At 45.9% G+C, this 15730-nt stretch overlaps 1 protein-coding gene across 1 annotated transcript; it reads right to left on the bottom strand.

Annotated features, from left to right (window-relative positions):
• Positions 1-1408: 1408 nt before the first annotated feature.
• On the bottom strand, positions 1409-14687 carry POLR2D (RNA polymerase II subunit D). Its single transcript, XM_035304135.3, has 4 exons — positions 14592-14687; positions 6668-6848; positions 4649-4744; positions 1409-2256 (listed from the first exon to the last, which is right to left on the bottom strand). Exons 1-4 carry the CDS (start codon positions 14662-14664, stop codon positions 2178-2180), a joined length of 429 nt encoding a protein of 142 aa, XP_035160026.1. The 5' UTR covers positions 14665-14687; the 3' UTR covers positions 1409-2177.
• Between the last annotated feature and the right edge of the window lie 1043 nt (positions 14688-15730).

Here is a 15730-nt window from a genome sequence, read left to right as displayed (position 1 = left end):
TAGTCATGTGTGGTCGCGGGCACCTATAATCCCAGCTACTTGGGGAGGCTGAGGCAGAGAACTGCTTGAACCTGGGAGGCAGAGGCTGCAGTGAGCCAAGATTGTGCCATCGTACTCCAGCCTGGGCAACAGACCCAGATTCTGTCTCAAAAGAGAAAAAAAGGAAAGAAATCAGTTTTCAGAAACTGTATTTATAAAAATGTTTTTATTTTTGCCTTATCTAGTAGCAAACATAAAACTATGCTGACTATAAAAGCCAACACTATTCTTTCTCCTTTTTCCTTGGACCCCAAGTTCATATACAGTCAAGCAAATGCCCCAAAGAAAAATCCCAGAATTCAAGAGGTGTCTTTCCTTCAGAAAAATCAAAGCTAGAATGTTTAGCTATTAAAGTGTTTCCCCCCAGACTGAGATCAAGTGACTTCATTGCAGTGGCTCAAGAGTAGCTGACTCCCTCCTTCCAAATCAGCCCATCATAGAACACCTATTGCTAAGTAGCAAGCCAGAGGCTTAGATTGGAGACTTCAAAGTCTTCAGAACTTCAAGCCTGGCCTATGAAGCAAAAATTTTTTTAAGTACAACTGCAATTTTATTTTTCTCCAAAGAATAGTTTTTCTTCAGTCCTTCAGAACTCCGCTCCTTACATGGGCTTTGGTGGGGGTCAGGGGCAGCACCTGCAGGTCTACATTGGTGGAGGTGTTTGGTCCTTGCGGGTTTCATGAGCTTGATTCCTGACTACCGGGCTATGAATGGCACAACTCACACAGTTGTGTAATCTCACATTCAGCCTATGAAGTACACAGGCGTCAAGGACGCCCGCTTCAGAAACATTGCTAATTGCTGCAGCCTCTACATGTCAAATGATATATTTCTTAAAAGCCTTGTCATTGGGCACACAATGGGCATAGTTCATGCAGCAAATAGGTTGGAGTGCACAGCGTACACCTGGCTGCAGCCCTCTTTGGCATGACCACTGTTTCTTCTTTTCTTTGTTATGTTTGAGGTACAGGCCCAAGAAAGATGAAGTAGAATCTTAATTTGAGGGTGACTAAATGAGTCCTTCAAGACCACTTGCCCCAAATCCACATTCTGCAAGACAGTTCAAGAAAAAAGGCAAAGTAGCCATCTCGCTCAAGGCTATGGGCTCCACAATACTTAGCACAGTTGTCCCCAAGTGTAAACACTTCCCATGGCATGCTTCTTCCCTGTCCCCTAGGTTAGGCACAATAATACCAGGGCATTCTGTCATGAACACTCTCATCTTTTAAGGTGGTGCACACCTGTGGCCCCAGCTATTTGGGAGGCTGAGGCAGGGGGTCAAGGCTGCAGTGAGCTGCGACTATACCACTGCACTCCTCTAGCCTGGGCAAGAGTTAAGACCCTAATTCCATTAAGACAAAAACAGGCATTTCAAACAATAACAGCGGTTTAATTATTCCTTTTGCATCTATGTAAAACAGGTCTTTCTCTATAAAGTCTACTATGCTCTGGTCTAGTTTCAAAAAGTATAAACATACTGAAATTAAAACGTGAAATATTGGCCGGGCGGTGGCTCAAGCCTGTAATCCCAGCACTTTGGGAGGCCAAGGCAGGCGGATCACAAGGTCAAGAGATCGAGACCATCCTGGCCAACATGGTGAAACCCCATCTTACTAAAAATACAAAAATTAGCTGGGTGTGGTGGCATGCACCTGTAGTCCCAGCTACTCGGGAGGCTGAGGCAAGAGAATTGCTTGAACCTGGAGGTGGAGGTTGCAGTGAGCCGAGATTGTGCCACTGCATTCCACCCTGGCACCCGGCGACAGAGTAAGACTCCGTCTCAAAAAAAAAAAAAAAAAAGGGAAATATTAAGAAAAGATGACGTGGAGGCCAAAAACCATGAATGAGGTAGTCAATAGTGTGGCTTATGTGACACACCCACCTCACACTTCCCAGAGGCACATTCAGGAAAGCCACTAGCAGCCACTGCACAAGGCTGCTCCAAGATTACCTGTCACCTGGACCTATGAGTTATTTGAAACAGCAACCTAACCCAATGCCAAGCTGGGCTATTTTCTCCAAAGGAATTCTCAACTGTCTTCTGCAGTAGAATTTCTGTGCAAGTCAGCCCCAGCCCCTGGGAAGGTGGTGGTACGCCTGGGGACATGGTTTCTCTGAGAAGCAGTGACATCTGGAGATTAATACTGAAAGCTGCGCTTCGTCTGGATATCGTCAAGAATCTGCTGCAGCTCCTCATCTTCAAACCGCCCCTCCAAGCTACAACAAGAAAACCGAAAGAATGAGTGACTTGGCAACTGGCAATTTCCTCACACTCTTCTTTGAGGCGTGATAATCTGCCTATATCTCTAACACCTTTACCTTTCATCTGTATTTCTTTTCCACTTTTCCTGAAAAAACATTACAAAATATTTCCAACATGTAAAAGATAAAAGCTATAAAAAATAAACCTTTACAGTTAGCCCCACTTGACTTAGAGTGTTTTTTTTTTGAGATGGAGTCTCGCTCTGTCACTCAAGCTGTAGTGCAATGGCGTGATCTCTGCTCACTGCAACCTCTGCCTCCCAGGTTCAGGCAATTCTTAAGAGTTATTTTATTTATTTATTTTTAAATTTTTATTTATTTTTTGAGAGGGAGTTTCACTCGTCCCCCAGCCTGGAATGCAGTGGCGTGATCTTGGCTCACCGAAACCTCCCCTTCTGGGTTCAAGTGATTTTCCTACCTCAGCCTATTGAGTAGCTGGGATTACAGAAAACCGCCACCACGCCCAGCTAATTTTTATGATTTTAGTAGAGACAGGGTTTTACCCTGTTGGCCAGGCTGGTATGAAAGTCCTGACCTCAGGTGATCTGCTCGCCTCAGCCTCCCAAAGTGCTAAGATGGCAGGCGTGAGCCACCCCGCCTGGCCAGAGTTCTTTAACAAGCAGGAAAAGTCGTTGGCTATGTATACTACCCTAGACCTATACCTTCCCTTCTCCCCCAGGAATAACCACAATTTATCATTGCCTTACATTTAAATTTTTACTTGCCACATATATATTTATATTTACTACACATTTATGGATATATAATATGCAGTAGCTTCAAACTTTATAAGAAATGGCATTGGCTGGGTGCGGTAGCTCACGCCTATAATCCTAGCACTTTGGGAGGCCGAGGTGGGTAGATCACAAGGTCAAGAGATCGAGACCATCCTGGTCAACAAGGTAAAACCCCGTTTCTACTAAAAATACAAAAATTAGCTGGGCATGCTGGTGCATGCCTGTAGTCGCAGCTACTCGGGAGGCTGAGGCAGGAGAATTGCCTGAACCCAGGAGGCAGAGGTTGCGGTGAGCCGAGATTGTGCCATTGCACTCCAGTCTGGGTAACTACAGCAAAACTCCGTCTCAAAAAAAAAAAGAAAAGAAAAGAAATGGCACTATACTGTATTTATCCTTCTGCAATTTTTTTTCCTCAAAATTCATTCTGGCATGTGTTGATATTATTCCATGTTGTTCTAGTGCATTTTTTTCACTGCTGTACAATAAACACTGTTATGACTATACAATGATTCATTTATGCATTTTCTTATTGATCAAGAGATTATCAAATTTCTGCTATCATTAACAATGCAGCATAAGGCTGGGCGCCATGGCTTATGCCTGTAATCCCAGCACTTCGAGAGGCCAAAACAGGCAGATCACCTGAGACCAAGAGTTTGAGATCAGCCCGGCCAACATGGCAAAACCCCATGTCTACTTAAAAAAAATGCAGCAATGAACACTGGAATATACATATCCTTGTAAACTTGTGTGAGTTACCTTTAGGATATGTACCCAGGCAGCTTGGCCAAGATGGTGAAACCCCCATCTCTACTAAAAATGCAAAAACTAGACAGGTGTGGTGGCAGGCACCTGTAATCCCAGTTACTCAGGAGACTGAGGCAGGAGAATCACTGGAACCCCGGAGGTAGAGGTTAAAGTGAGCTGAGATTGCACCACTGCACTCCAGCCTGGGTGACAGAGTGAGACTCTGTCTAAAAAAAAAAAAAGATACATACCCAGGAATGGATTTTTGGAACATGGAGTACATTCGTCTTTACTAGACATAGCCAAATTGCTCTCCAAAATGGTTGTTCTAATTAATGCTCCTACCATCAGTATACGGAAGTCCAGCTGTTCCTCATTTTTACTATCACTTGGTATCACTCTCACTGTTAAAACGGCACTTTAATTCAATATTGGCAATTATGTATGCAAATATAAAATGCTTATGCATTTTATTATTTTTTTTAATTTTTATTTTTTGAGACGGAGTTTCGCTGTTGTTACCCAGACTGGAGTACAATAGCATAATCTCAGCTCACCGCAACCTCCACCTTCTGGGTTCAAGCAATTCTCCTGCCTCAGCCTCCTGAGTAGATGGGACTACAGGTGCGCACCACCATGCCCAGCTAATTTTTGTATTTTTAGTAGAGACGGGATTTCACCTCCTTGACCAGGATGGTCTTGATCTCTTGACCTCGTGATCCACCCACCTCAGCCTCCCAAAGTGCTGGGATTATAGGCGTGAGCCACCACGCCCGAGAAAATGCATAAACATTTTAGATACACCAATTATATTTGCAGAAATTTATCCAGTATACAGAGAACTGATTACAACTGGTACTAACCTTGGGATTAAAGCCTTGGACTCCTCAGCAGTCTCTGGGCAAAGGTTGGCCAAACAGGCCAACTCAAACTTATGAAGCTTTTTCTGGAGTAGCAAGCTGATCAACAGGGGAAAAAAAAAATACCGAAACAAATTAAAACCAAATAAACAACAAAAATCAAATAATAATCAACAGGAAAAAAGGGATCAAATGTAGCTAGCATTTAAAAATAGCTAGACGGCTGGGTGTAGTGGCTCACGCCTATAATTCCAGCACTTTGAGAAGCCAAGGTGGGCGGATCACTTGAATGAGGAGTTCGAGACCAGCCTGAGCACCATGGCAATACCCCATCTCTACTAAAAATACAAAAATTAGCCGGGTGTGGTGATATGTGTCTGTAGTCCCAGCTACTTGGGAGGCTGAGGCATGAGAATCGCTTGAACCTGTGAGGCGGAGGTTGCAGCGAGCCGAGATTGCACCACTGCACTCCAATCTGGGTGATGAAGTAAGATTCTGTCTCAAAAATGTAAAAAGGTAGAGGAGGCTGGGCATAGTGGCTTGTGCCTGTAATCCTAGCAGTTTGGGAGGCCAAGATGGGAGGATCACTTGAGCCCAGGAGTTCAAGACCAGCCTGGGCAACATGGTCTCTAAAATAAATAAATACATACATAAAATAAAAATAGCTACAGGAGAAGTCTTGAAATGTTCCTAATACATAATCAATACCCTAAACACCCTAACATACTCATTGTACATTCTAAGTAACAAAGTATCACATGTACCTCATACCTATGTACAAATACTATTATTTAAAAAAATGTAGGCTGGGCGTGGTGGCTCACCTCTAATCCCAGTGCTTTGTTTTTTGGGTTTTTTTTTTTTAAATGGAGTCTCACTCTGTCACCCAGTCTGGAGTGCAATAGAGCAATCTCAGCTCCCTGCTACCTCTGCCTCCTGGGTTCAAGCAATTCTCCTGTTTCAGTCTCCTGAGTACCTGGGACTACAGGCATGTGCTATCATGCCCAGCTAAGTGATGTTTGTATTTTTAGTAGAGATGAAGTTTCACCATGTTGGTCAGGCTGGCCTCAAACTCCTGACCTCAAGTGCTCTGCCCGTCTTGGTCTCCCAAAGTGCTGGAATTACAGGTATGAGCCACTACATCCAGTTAATCCCAGAACTTTGGGAGGCTAAGGTGGGAAGATCAACTGAGGCCAGGAGCTTGAGACCAGCCTGGGCAAAATAGTAAGTCTCCCCATCTCTACAAAAAAAATAACAACAAAAAAACTTTTACCTACTAATAGTACCATTTAGATCACACATACTGGACTTATGTGACAGATTCACATTTGAGTCTGCTTCCAGACTAGAAGGCAGTGGCACAATCACAGCTCACTGCAGCCTCAACCTCCCAGGCTCGGATGGTCCTCCACTTCAGCCTCCCAAGTAACTAGGACCACAGGTACTTGCCACCACACCTGTATAATTTTGGTATTTTTTTATAGAGAGGAGTTTTACCATGTTGCCCATGTTTGTCTCTAACTCCTGGCCTCAACTGACTGGCCCACCTCAGCCCCACAAAGTGTGAATTGCAGGTGTAAGCCACCACACCTGGCTGAAATTTTGGTCTTAAAAGCAATTTTTAGATTTTTAAGACTTTTTTTTTGAGAGTTGCCCATGCTGGAGTGCAGTGGTACAATCTCAGCTCACTGTAACCTTGGCCTGCAGGTTCAAGCGATTCTCCCGCCTCAGTTTCCTGAGTAGGTGGGATTAATGGTGTGTACCACCACACCTAGCTAATTTTTTGTATTTTTAGCAGAGGTTTTTGTGATGTTGGCCAGGCTGGTCTTGAACACCTGTCCTCAAGTGACCTGCTGCCTCAGCCTCCCAAAGTGCTGGGATTATAGGTGTGAGCTACCATGCCCAGCCCAACATTATTTTACTTAAATTCACAGGTGACACCTGGGAAAGGGCAAGGGGATAGCATTCTACATGCAGCTGTCTAATGGTATGAATTAATAAAAATTTCCTTTAAGCACTCACCTACGAACACTGGCAATGGTCTCTCTATTTTTGAAACGACTGAAACGGGCTGTGTAGTTTAATGTTTTCATGAAGACTTCTGAGAGTTCTTGTTCATCCTCTGCGCTCTCATTCTGCTGCTTTCGATGTTCCAGAAGCATATGAACTTCTGAATTTAGAAGTGTCTCAGCTGTTTCAAACTCTATTTGTGAGAAGCATAAATGGCAGCTGAAAATACTCCTTCGAAAGTTTGTTTCTAAATGTTCATTTTGCATTTGAACATTTCTCTGCCCTGCAGAAATCCAGTGGTTTCCCACTCCACATTTTTTTTTAAACTTTATTTTTTTTTGAGATAGAGTCTCACTTTGTCACCCGGGCTGGAGTGTAGTAGCCTGAGATTGGCTCATTGCAACCTCTGCCTCCCAGGTTCAAGCAATTCTCCTCTCTCAGCCTCCTGAGTAGTTGGGATTACAAGTGTGTGCCACCACGCTCAGCTAATTTTTTTTTTTAGTAGGACAGGGTTTCATCATGTTACTCAGGCTGGTCTCGAACCCCTGACATTGTGATCCACCCGCCTCAGCCTCGAAGTGCTGGGATTACAGGTGTGAGCCACTGCTCCCAGCTTTTATTTGATTTTAGGTTCAGGGTACAGGTACAGGTTTGTAATATAGGGGAAATGGGTGTTATGAGGGTTTGGTGTAGACTATTTCGTCATCCAAGTGATAAGCATAGTACTGATAGGTAATTTTTCAATCCATACCACCCATTCCCCCAACTAGGCCTCAGTGTCTGTTGTTCCCTTCTTTGTGTCCACATGTACTCAAAGTTTAACTCCCCCTTATAAAATAATGTGAGGTATTTGGTTTTTAGTTCCTGTGTTCATTTGCTTAAGTTAATGGCCTCCAGCTCCAACCATGTTGCTACAAGACAGGATTTTGTTCCTTTTAGCTTGTCTGAGCCAGTTTCTGACCAAAAACCTGACCTAGACATGCAATTAAATAATGACACAGACTAGTTACTTATTTCAAGAGTATACTGACAATTACTTCCCTCTAGCCTGTATCAGCTCATCATCTTCCTATTTCAATAAAGCTAATATTATACTCTCAATTTTAAGAATTGTTACATATTAAATAGGGCCAAGTGTCTGGAAACAAATATTAATAACGTATCCTAAATTCTATTTGTACCCACACAAATGTTATAAGCAATTTTTAAGAATTTGGTTTGAGAAAAAGAAACCCATGACTCCTTTTCATAATATATGGCTGGCTACCTTCTACATTTCCAGAATAGTTCTGTGAAAAAATGCAGTTACCCCTTGGGAAAATCATTCTCTCCCTTATGGTACTGCAGAATCTTATGTTCCTAAGGCTTGTCTCAAAGTATCAGAGAGAGTTTTTATCTGCCTTTCCCTTAACAATGAGTTCCCCTAGAGTAGGCACCATTCAAAAACATGAATTCATGTTTATACTCCCACACTGAAGAGGAAGCAACAGAGGAAAAGCCAAAATGACTTTCAATTTCACATTCACATGTGCTATGGGTCTGTTTTCTTTTGGGGAAATCACTAACACCTCCCTCAGAGTAATGCCTTCCCATTTCTCAAGCCAGGTAACTGACAAGAGCTTCATTCTACTTTCAGAACACAGACAGGTTTGGTGGTGGGTCAGGAGAAAACGTATGCATACATGTATGTATGTATTTAGAGAGGGAGCTTCACTCTTGTTGCCCAAGCTGGAGTGCAATAGCACTTTCTCAGCTCATTGCAACCTCCCCTCTCGGGTTCAGGCGACTCTCCTGCCTCAGCCTCCTGAATAGCTGGGATTACAGGCATGCGCCACCACACCCGACTAATTTTTTCTGTATTTTCAGTAGAGAGAGGTTTTACCAGGTTGGCCAGGCTGGTCAGGAAACCTCAAGTAATCTGCTCACCTTGGCCTCCCAAAGTGTTGGGATTACAGGCCTCAGCCACTGCACCCAGCCCAGTATTTTTATTTGAAAGGTACTCATTGCTACTGAATATAATAGGCTACCAATACAGATGAAGCACTATTGAAATAAAATTAAACTATAAATTCAAAAATTAGGCTGGGTGCGGTGGCTCTCGCCCGTAATCCCAGCACTTTGGGAAGCCGAGGTGGGTGGATCACCTGAGGTCGAGACGAGCCTGACCAACATGGAGGAACCCTGTCTTTACTAAAAATACATAGTTAGCAGGGCATGGGGGCACATGCTTGTAATCCCACTTGGGAGGCTAAATCAAGATTGCTTGAACCTGGGAGGCGGAGGTCGTGGGGTGAACCAAGATCAAGCCATTGCACTCCAGCCTGGGCAGTAAGAGCAAAACTCCATCTCAAAAAAAAAAAAAGACAACCAAAAGCTATTTTCTATCCAAGTGCAGGAGAGTTTAAACAAAAATGTTGGGCCAGGTGTGGTGGCTCAAGCCTGTAATCCCAGCACTTTGGGAGGCCAAGGTGGGTGGATCACGAGGTCAAGAGATTGAGACCATGGTCAACATGGTGAAACCCCGTCTCTACTAAAAATACAAAAAAAAAATTAGCTGGGCATGGTGGCGCGTGCCTGTAGTTCCAGCTACTCAGGAGGCTGAGGCAGGAGAATTGCCTGAACCCAGGAGGTGGAGCTTGCGGTGAGCCGAGATCGCCATTGCACTCCAGCCTGGGTAACAAGAGCGAAACTCCGTCTCAAAATAAAAAACCTCAGAATATCTTCTTTTTCAGTTTTCTAGCTTGCAATAGGGGATGTACGACAGTGAATACCTATTTGTACACCAGGAAAGTTACCTCTTTTAATCTTTAACACTGAGGCAGTGTAGGTACAGAAGAAACAACTGCCTCACAGCAATGAGTAGAGGAAAAGGCATTCTCTATCAGGACTGCAGGACATCCAAACTCTGAAGTGACAGTAACAAATGACATCAGGCCACAAAAAAGTGGAAGCAGCAGCTAATCAGTTATAAATCCATTTGTTGGAACTTTGATGCTTTTACAGGTCCTGGAAAAATCAATGTTAAGAGATGCCTCCCAGGCCGGGCGCAGTGGCTCATGCCTGTAATCTCAGCACTTTGGGAGGCCGAGGTGGGTGGTTCACCTGAGGTTGGGTGTTCAAGACCAGCCTAACATGGTGAAACCCCGTCTCTACTAAAAATACAAAAATTAGCCAGGCGTGGTGGCACGAGCCTGTGGTCCCAGCTACTCCGGGGCTGAGGCGGAAGAATCGCTTGAACCCAGGCAGAGGTTGCAGTGAGCCAAGATTGCACCACTGTGCTCCAGCCTGGCGACAGAGTAAGACTCAGTCTCAAAAAACAAACAAACAAACAAACAAACAAACAAAAAACCCACAAAAATTAGCCAGGTGTGGTGGCACAGGCCTGTTATCCCAGCTACTCAGGAGGCTGAGGCAGGAGAATCGCTTGAACCCGGGAGGTGGAGGGTGCAGTAAGCTGAGATCATGTCGGCTGATCATGCCCCACTCAGCCTGGGCAACAAGAGTGAAACTCCGACTCAATTAAAAAAACAAACAAACAAACAAATAAAAAAACTTAGCTGGGCGTGGGTGGGGGGTGCCTATAGTCCTAGCTACTGGGGAGGCTGAGGCAAGATTGTCTGAACCCAGGAGGCATAGGTTGCAGTAAGCCGAGATTGTGCCACTGCACTCCAGCCCGCCCGGGTGACAGAGTGAGACATTGTCTCAAATAAATAAATATTTTTTTTGTTGTTGTTGTTTTGAGACGGAGTTTCGCTCTTGTTACCCAGGCTGAAATGCAATGGCACGATCTCGGCTCACCGCAACCTCTGCCTTCTGGGTTCAAGCAATTCTCCTGCCTCAGCCTCCTGAGTAGCTGGGACTACAGGCACGTGCCACCATGCCCAGCTAATTTTTGTATTTTTAGTAGAGACGGTGTTTCACCTTGTTGACCAGGATGGTCTCGATCTCTTGACCTCGTGATCCACCCGCCTTGGCCTCTCAAAGTGCTGGGATTATAGGCGTGAGCCACCGCACCCAGCCATAAATATTTTAAAAATAAATTAAATAAATTAAAAACTAAAAAAGTGAGTTATAAAGTACTAAACTATAAAATCTAAAAAATACATAACCTTTTTTCATTTTTATATTTTTATTTTAGAGGGCAGAAATGTTTTAATCTTAAAATTATTTTCCCAGGTGTGGTGACTCATACCTGTAATCTCAGCACTCTGGGAGGCCGAGCTGGGTAGATAGTCAGTAGTTCAAAAGCAGTAGTTCAAAACGTCAGTAGTTCAAAAGCAGCCTGGCCAACATGCTGAAAGCCCAGCTCTACTGAAAATTCAAAAATTAGCCGGGTGTGGTGGTGCGCACCTGTAATCCCAGCTACTTGGGAGGCTGAGACAGGAGAATCAAGAATCACTTGATGGCCAGGCATGATGGCTTGCACTTGTAATCCCAGCACTTTGGGAGACCATGGCAGGCAGACCACCTGAGGTCAGGAGTTCAAGACCAGGCGGGCCAACATATAGTGAAACCCCATCTCTACTAAAAATACAAAAAATTAGCTGGGCATGGTTGTGCATGCCTGTAGTCCCAGCAACTTGGGAAGCTGAGGCAGAATAACTTGAACCCAGGAGGCAGAGGTTGACATGAGCCAAGATTGCACCACTGCACTCCAGCCTGGGCCACAGAGCAAGACTCCATCTCTTATAACTAACTACACATATATTTTTTCTTTTTTTTCTCTAGAGACAGGGGTCTCAGTTACTCAGCCTGGAATGCACTAGTGTGGTCAGAGCTCATTGCAGCCTCCAACTCCTGGGCTCAAGTGATCCTCTTGCTTCAGCCTCCTGAGGAACTGGGCCCATAGGCGCATGCCACCACTCACTTTCTTTTAGAGACTGGGTCTTCCTGTGTTGCCTAGGCTTATCCAACACCAATGCCCCGTCTTTACTTTATATAATAAACATTTCATATGTCTATATCAGATGAGACACTAAAGAGAGATAGACAGAACTCTGGCACTGTTACTCAATAGGATCTAAGGTCCAATTACAGTTGTCCCTCAGTCTAATCAGGGGATTGGTTCCAGGACCTCTACACATACCAAATTCTAAGCATACAGGGGTCCCACAGTTGGCCCTCAGTCTAATCAGGGGATTGGTTCCAGGACCTCTACACATACCAAATTCTAAGCATACAGGGGTCCCACAGTTGGCCCTGCAGAACTCGCATACAAAAAGCCTGCCTGCCCTCTGTATCCTCAGTTTCACAGCCTGATCCAAGTTTGGTTGGAAAAAGCCCTGCGTATAAGTGGACCGTGCAGTTCAAGCCTGTGTTGTTCACAGTCAACTGTATCCAATTCAGCAAAATTTTCATGTGTACCAGACACTACCTGATTTCATCAAAAATTATATGCAGAGTGTAATAAACTCACTAAGCAAAAAGTACCTACACAAAACCCAAGTACAAAAAAATCTGTGTATCATCAAATTAAGAAAAGCATCTTTTTAGTTATCCCTTAAAAAAGAAACTATTATTTCTATCATGCCAAAAACTTTCATAAATCTACCTATGGAAACATATGACCCTCATTCCATAAATAAAAAACTGAAAGGAGGCTGGGCACCACCAGTCCCAGCTATTGGGAGGCTGCGGAAGAACTGCTTAAGCCCAGGAGTCTGAGGCTGTGCTATTACTGAGCCTGTGAATAACCACTGCAGTCCAACCTGGGAAACACAGTGAGACCCTGTCTCTTAAAAAAAAAAACAGAAAACCGGCCCGGCGCGGTGGCTCGCGCCTATAATGCCAGCACTTTGGGAGGCCGAGGCGGGTGGATCACGAGGTCAAGAGATCGAGACCATCCTGGTCAACATGGTGAAACCCCATCTCTACTAAAAATTACAAAAAATTGGCTGGGCACGGTGGCGCGTGCCTGTAGTCCCAGCTACTCGGGAGGCTGAGGCAGAATTGCCTGAACCCAGGGGGCGGAGGTTGCGGTGAGCCGAGATTGCGCCATTGCACTCCAGCCTGGGTAACAAGAGCGAAACTCCGTCTCAAAAAAAAAGAGACCGAGACCATGCTGGTCAACAAGGTGAAACCCCGTCTCTACTAAAAATACAAAAATTAGCTGGGCATGGTGGCGCGTGCCTGTAATCCCAGCTACTCGGGAGGGTGAGGCAGGAGAATTGCTTGAACCCAGAAGGCGGAGGTTGCGGTAAGCCGAGATCGTGCCATTGCACTCCAGTCTGGGTAACAACAGCGAAACTCGGTCTCAAAAAAAAAACAAAAAACAAAAAATCAAAAAAACCCAGAAAACCCTCCAAACACTGGAAGTAACTTCTATCTCTAACAACAAAAAAACAGCATTAAGGTACAATCAATAAGTACTACCTAGCCCATTAAAAGAGTAAGAGGGTGCGCGCAGTAGGTCACACCTGTACTCCCAGCACTTTAGGAGGCCAAGGTGGGCGGATCACGAGGTCAGGAGTTCAAGATCAGCCTGGCCAACATGGTGAAATCCCATCTCTATTAAAAATACAAAAATTAGCAGGGCTTGGGCGCACCTGAAATCCCAGCTACTCCAGAGGCTAAGGAAGGAGATATGCTTGAACTCAGGAGGTGGAGGTTGCAGTGAACCGAGATCGCACCATTGCACTCCAGCCTGGTCAACAGAGCGAGACTGTCTCCAAAAAAAAAAAGAGTAAGTTAGGGCCGGGCGTGGTGGCTCAAGCCTGTAATCCCAGCACTTTGGGAGGCCTAGACGGGTGGGATCACGAGGTCGAGAGATCGAGATCCTGGTCAACATGGTGAAACCCCGTCTCTACTAAATACAAAAAATTAGCTGGGCATGATAGTGCATGCCTGTAATCCCAGCTACTCCGGAGGCTGAGGCAGGAGAATTGCCTGAACCCAGGAAGCGGAGCTTGCGGTGAGCCGAGATCGCGCCATTGCACTCCAGCCTGGGTAACAAGAGCGAAACTCCGTCTCGGGTGGGGGAAAAATAAAAAAAGAATAAGATAGGTCAGGTGCTGTGGCTCACTTGAGCTCAGGAGTTTGAGACCAGCCTGGGAAACATAGTGAGACCTTGCCTTTACAAAAAAAAAAAAAATTTAATGAGCCAGGTATGGGGGCATGTACCTGTGGTCCTAGCTACTTGGGAGGCTGAGGTGAGAGGATCGCTTGAGCCAGAGAGGTTGAGGCTGCAGTGAGCTCTGATCTTGCCACTACATTACAGCCTAGACAACAGGGCGAGACCCTATCTCAAACAATCAATAAAGAGTAAGATAGCTGTATACAATATACTGTAAAGTTCTTGAGCTGAAGACCTCATCCCTAAGAATAGCCTCCCCTTGATCACCATAAACCGCTTAAAGTGCGTGCCTGAGAAAACTGAAGGCTACCAAAATAATTTTTTGTTCTACCCAACAGCTGAAGACAGCCCTGTCTCTCCGTCTCAGGGGGAAGGTAGGGGCCTAACTTCGATAGGTGCGCCAGTAAACAAACCACTGTGGGTTCACACGGACCAAGCCTCGTCTTCCCGGTTTTTTAAATATCTCACTTCCCTGACTCCCCTGAGCCCCCGCTCACCACAACCTATTCCCTAATTCTCCCTTAAAACGCCCAGAGGTTTTGTACTAATCGAAGCTGAGTTCGCTTCACGCTGGACTCTTTTCCATAGCGCAACAGTTAGTTTAAAATCTGACCTTACCACCTGAGTGTCCGGCTTTATTTATCTTTAACACAACCCGCCGGAACTTCGCAGTCTGCTATCACATAAAATAACCCACTTGGCCAGGCGGCCCCTCCCGGTTCCATGTTTCCTCCCCAGCACTACAACGCGCCAGGGTTTGCCTGAGCCGCCGCTGAGGCCAGGCCTCGGGCGAAGCGTGGCTAACGCCAGGCCTGCGGGGACCACGCAAAGTGGCGCGGGAGAGTCTGGCAGCCCGAGCCCAACCTTTAGGAAAGATGAGCTGTGAGGCGTCCTCCTCTACGTCGCCAGCCCGCGGATCGCTGCCGCCAGCCGCCATCACCGCACGGCCCGCCACCACCCACGCTGCCGGAAGCGGAAGCGCGGAGAACGGCAGCAGAAGGGGCGTGGCCTCAGGCGGGGCACCGAGGGGTGGGCGGGGCGCCGAGGGTGGGCCTGGCCCGGCGCGACTAGAGGACGGGTTGGTGAGGTCTGGGAAACTCCTAGCCGCCGAGGGGTACCCTGCGCGGGATTGGGGTCCGCCGCACTCTCTCTCTCTCTTCTCCAATGCGCCTCACCGCGCGGACGTCCTGGGGCAGCCCCTAAGCCTTTCTGGGCAGAGAGGGTCAGATGAGATGCAGGAACGCCTGCTGATGGAAAGCAGGATTGGCGCCTCAGAACGCGCCCGGTCCAATTTCCTTTACTGACTTAAACTTTTAAAACTGTATTGATTTCTGGGGGATATTTGATACTTCTGAGCATGCGGACAATGATATTCGAAGGCTTTAACCACACGTCTGTTGGAACATTTGGATGATGCGTAGAAAATTAAGCAAATGACGGCTGAGCGCGGTGGCTCACGCCTGTTATCGCAGCACTTTGGGAGGGCGAGGCGGGCGGATCACCTGAGGTCAGGAGTTTGAGACCAGCCTGGCCAACGGGGTGAAACCCCATCTCTACTACAAATACAAAAATTAGGCGGGCGTGGTGGTGGGCGCCTGTGATCCCAGCTACTCGGGAGGCTGAAGCAAGAAAATCGCTTGAACCCGGGAGGTGGAGGTTGCGACACTGCACTCCAGTTTGGGCGAGTGAGCGAAACTCTGTCTCAAAAAAAAAAAAGAAAAAGCAAATGAAAAGTGATGCTGTTTTCAACACTGGAGAAAGGGCAAAAGGCTGTACAATAAAGGAAATAATCATAGCTTATTAGTCAACAATCTCGGCTCATTAGTCAACAATGTTTATTTAGATGGTCATATTGTAAACTCTGTTGATTTAATAAAAAATGAATTGGGCTGGGCACGGTGGCTCAGGCCCGTAATTCCAGCACTTTGGGAGGCCGAGCCTGGAGGATGGCTTGAGCTCCAGAGTTCAAGACCTGCCTGGATAACACGGTGAGACCTCACCTC

Source organism: Callithrix jacchus, chromosome 6 (genome assembly GCF_049354715.1).
Source record: "Callithrix jacchus isolate 240 chromosome 6, calJac240_pri, whole genome shotgun sequence".
Classification (NCBI taxonomy): Eukaryota; Metazoa; Chordata; class Mammalia; order Primates; family Cebidae; genus Callithrix; species Callithrix jacchus.
Note: the sequence above shows the minus strand (reverse complement) of the source record. Positions and strands in the feature narration are given on the sequence as shown.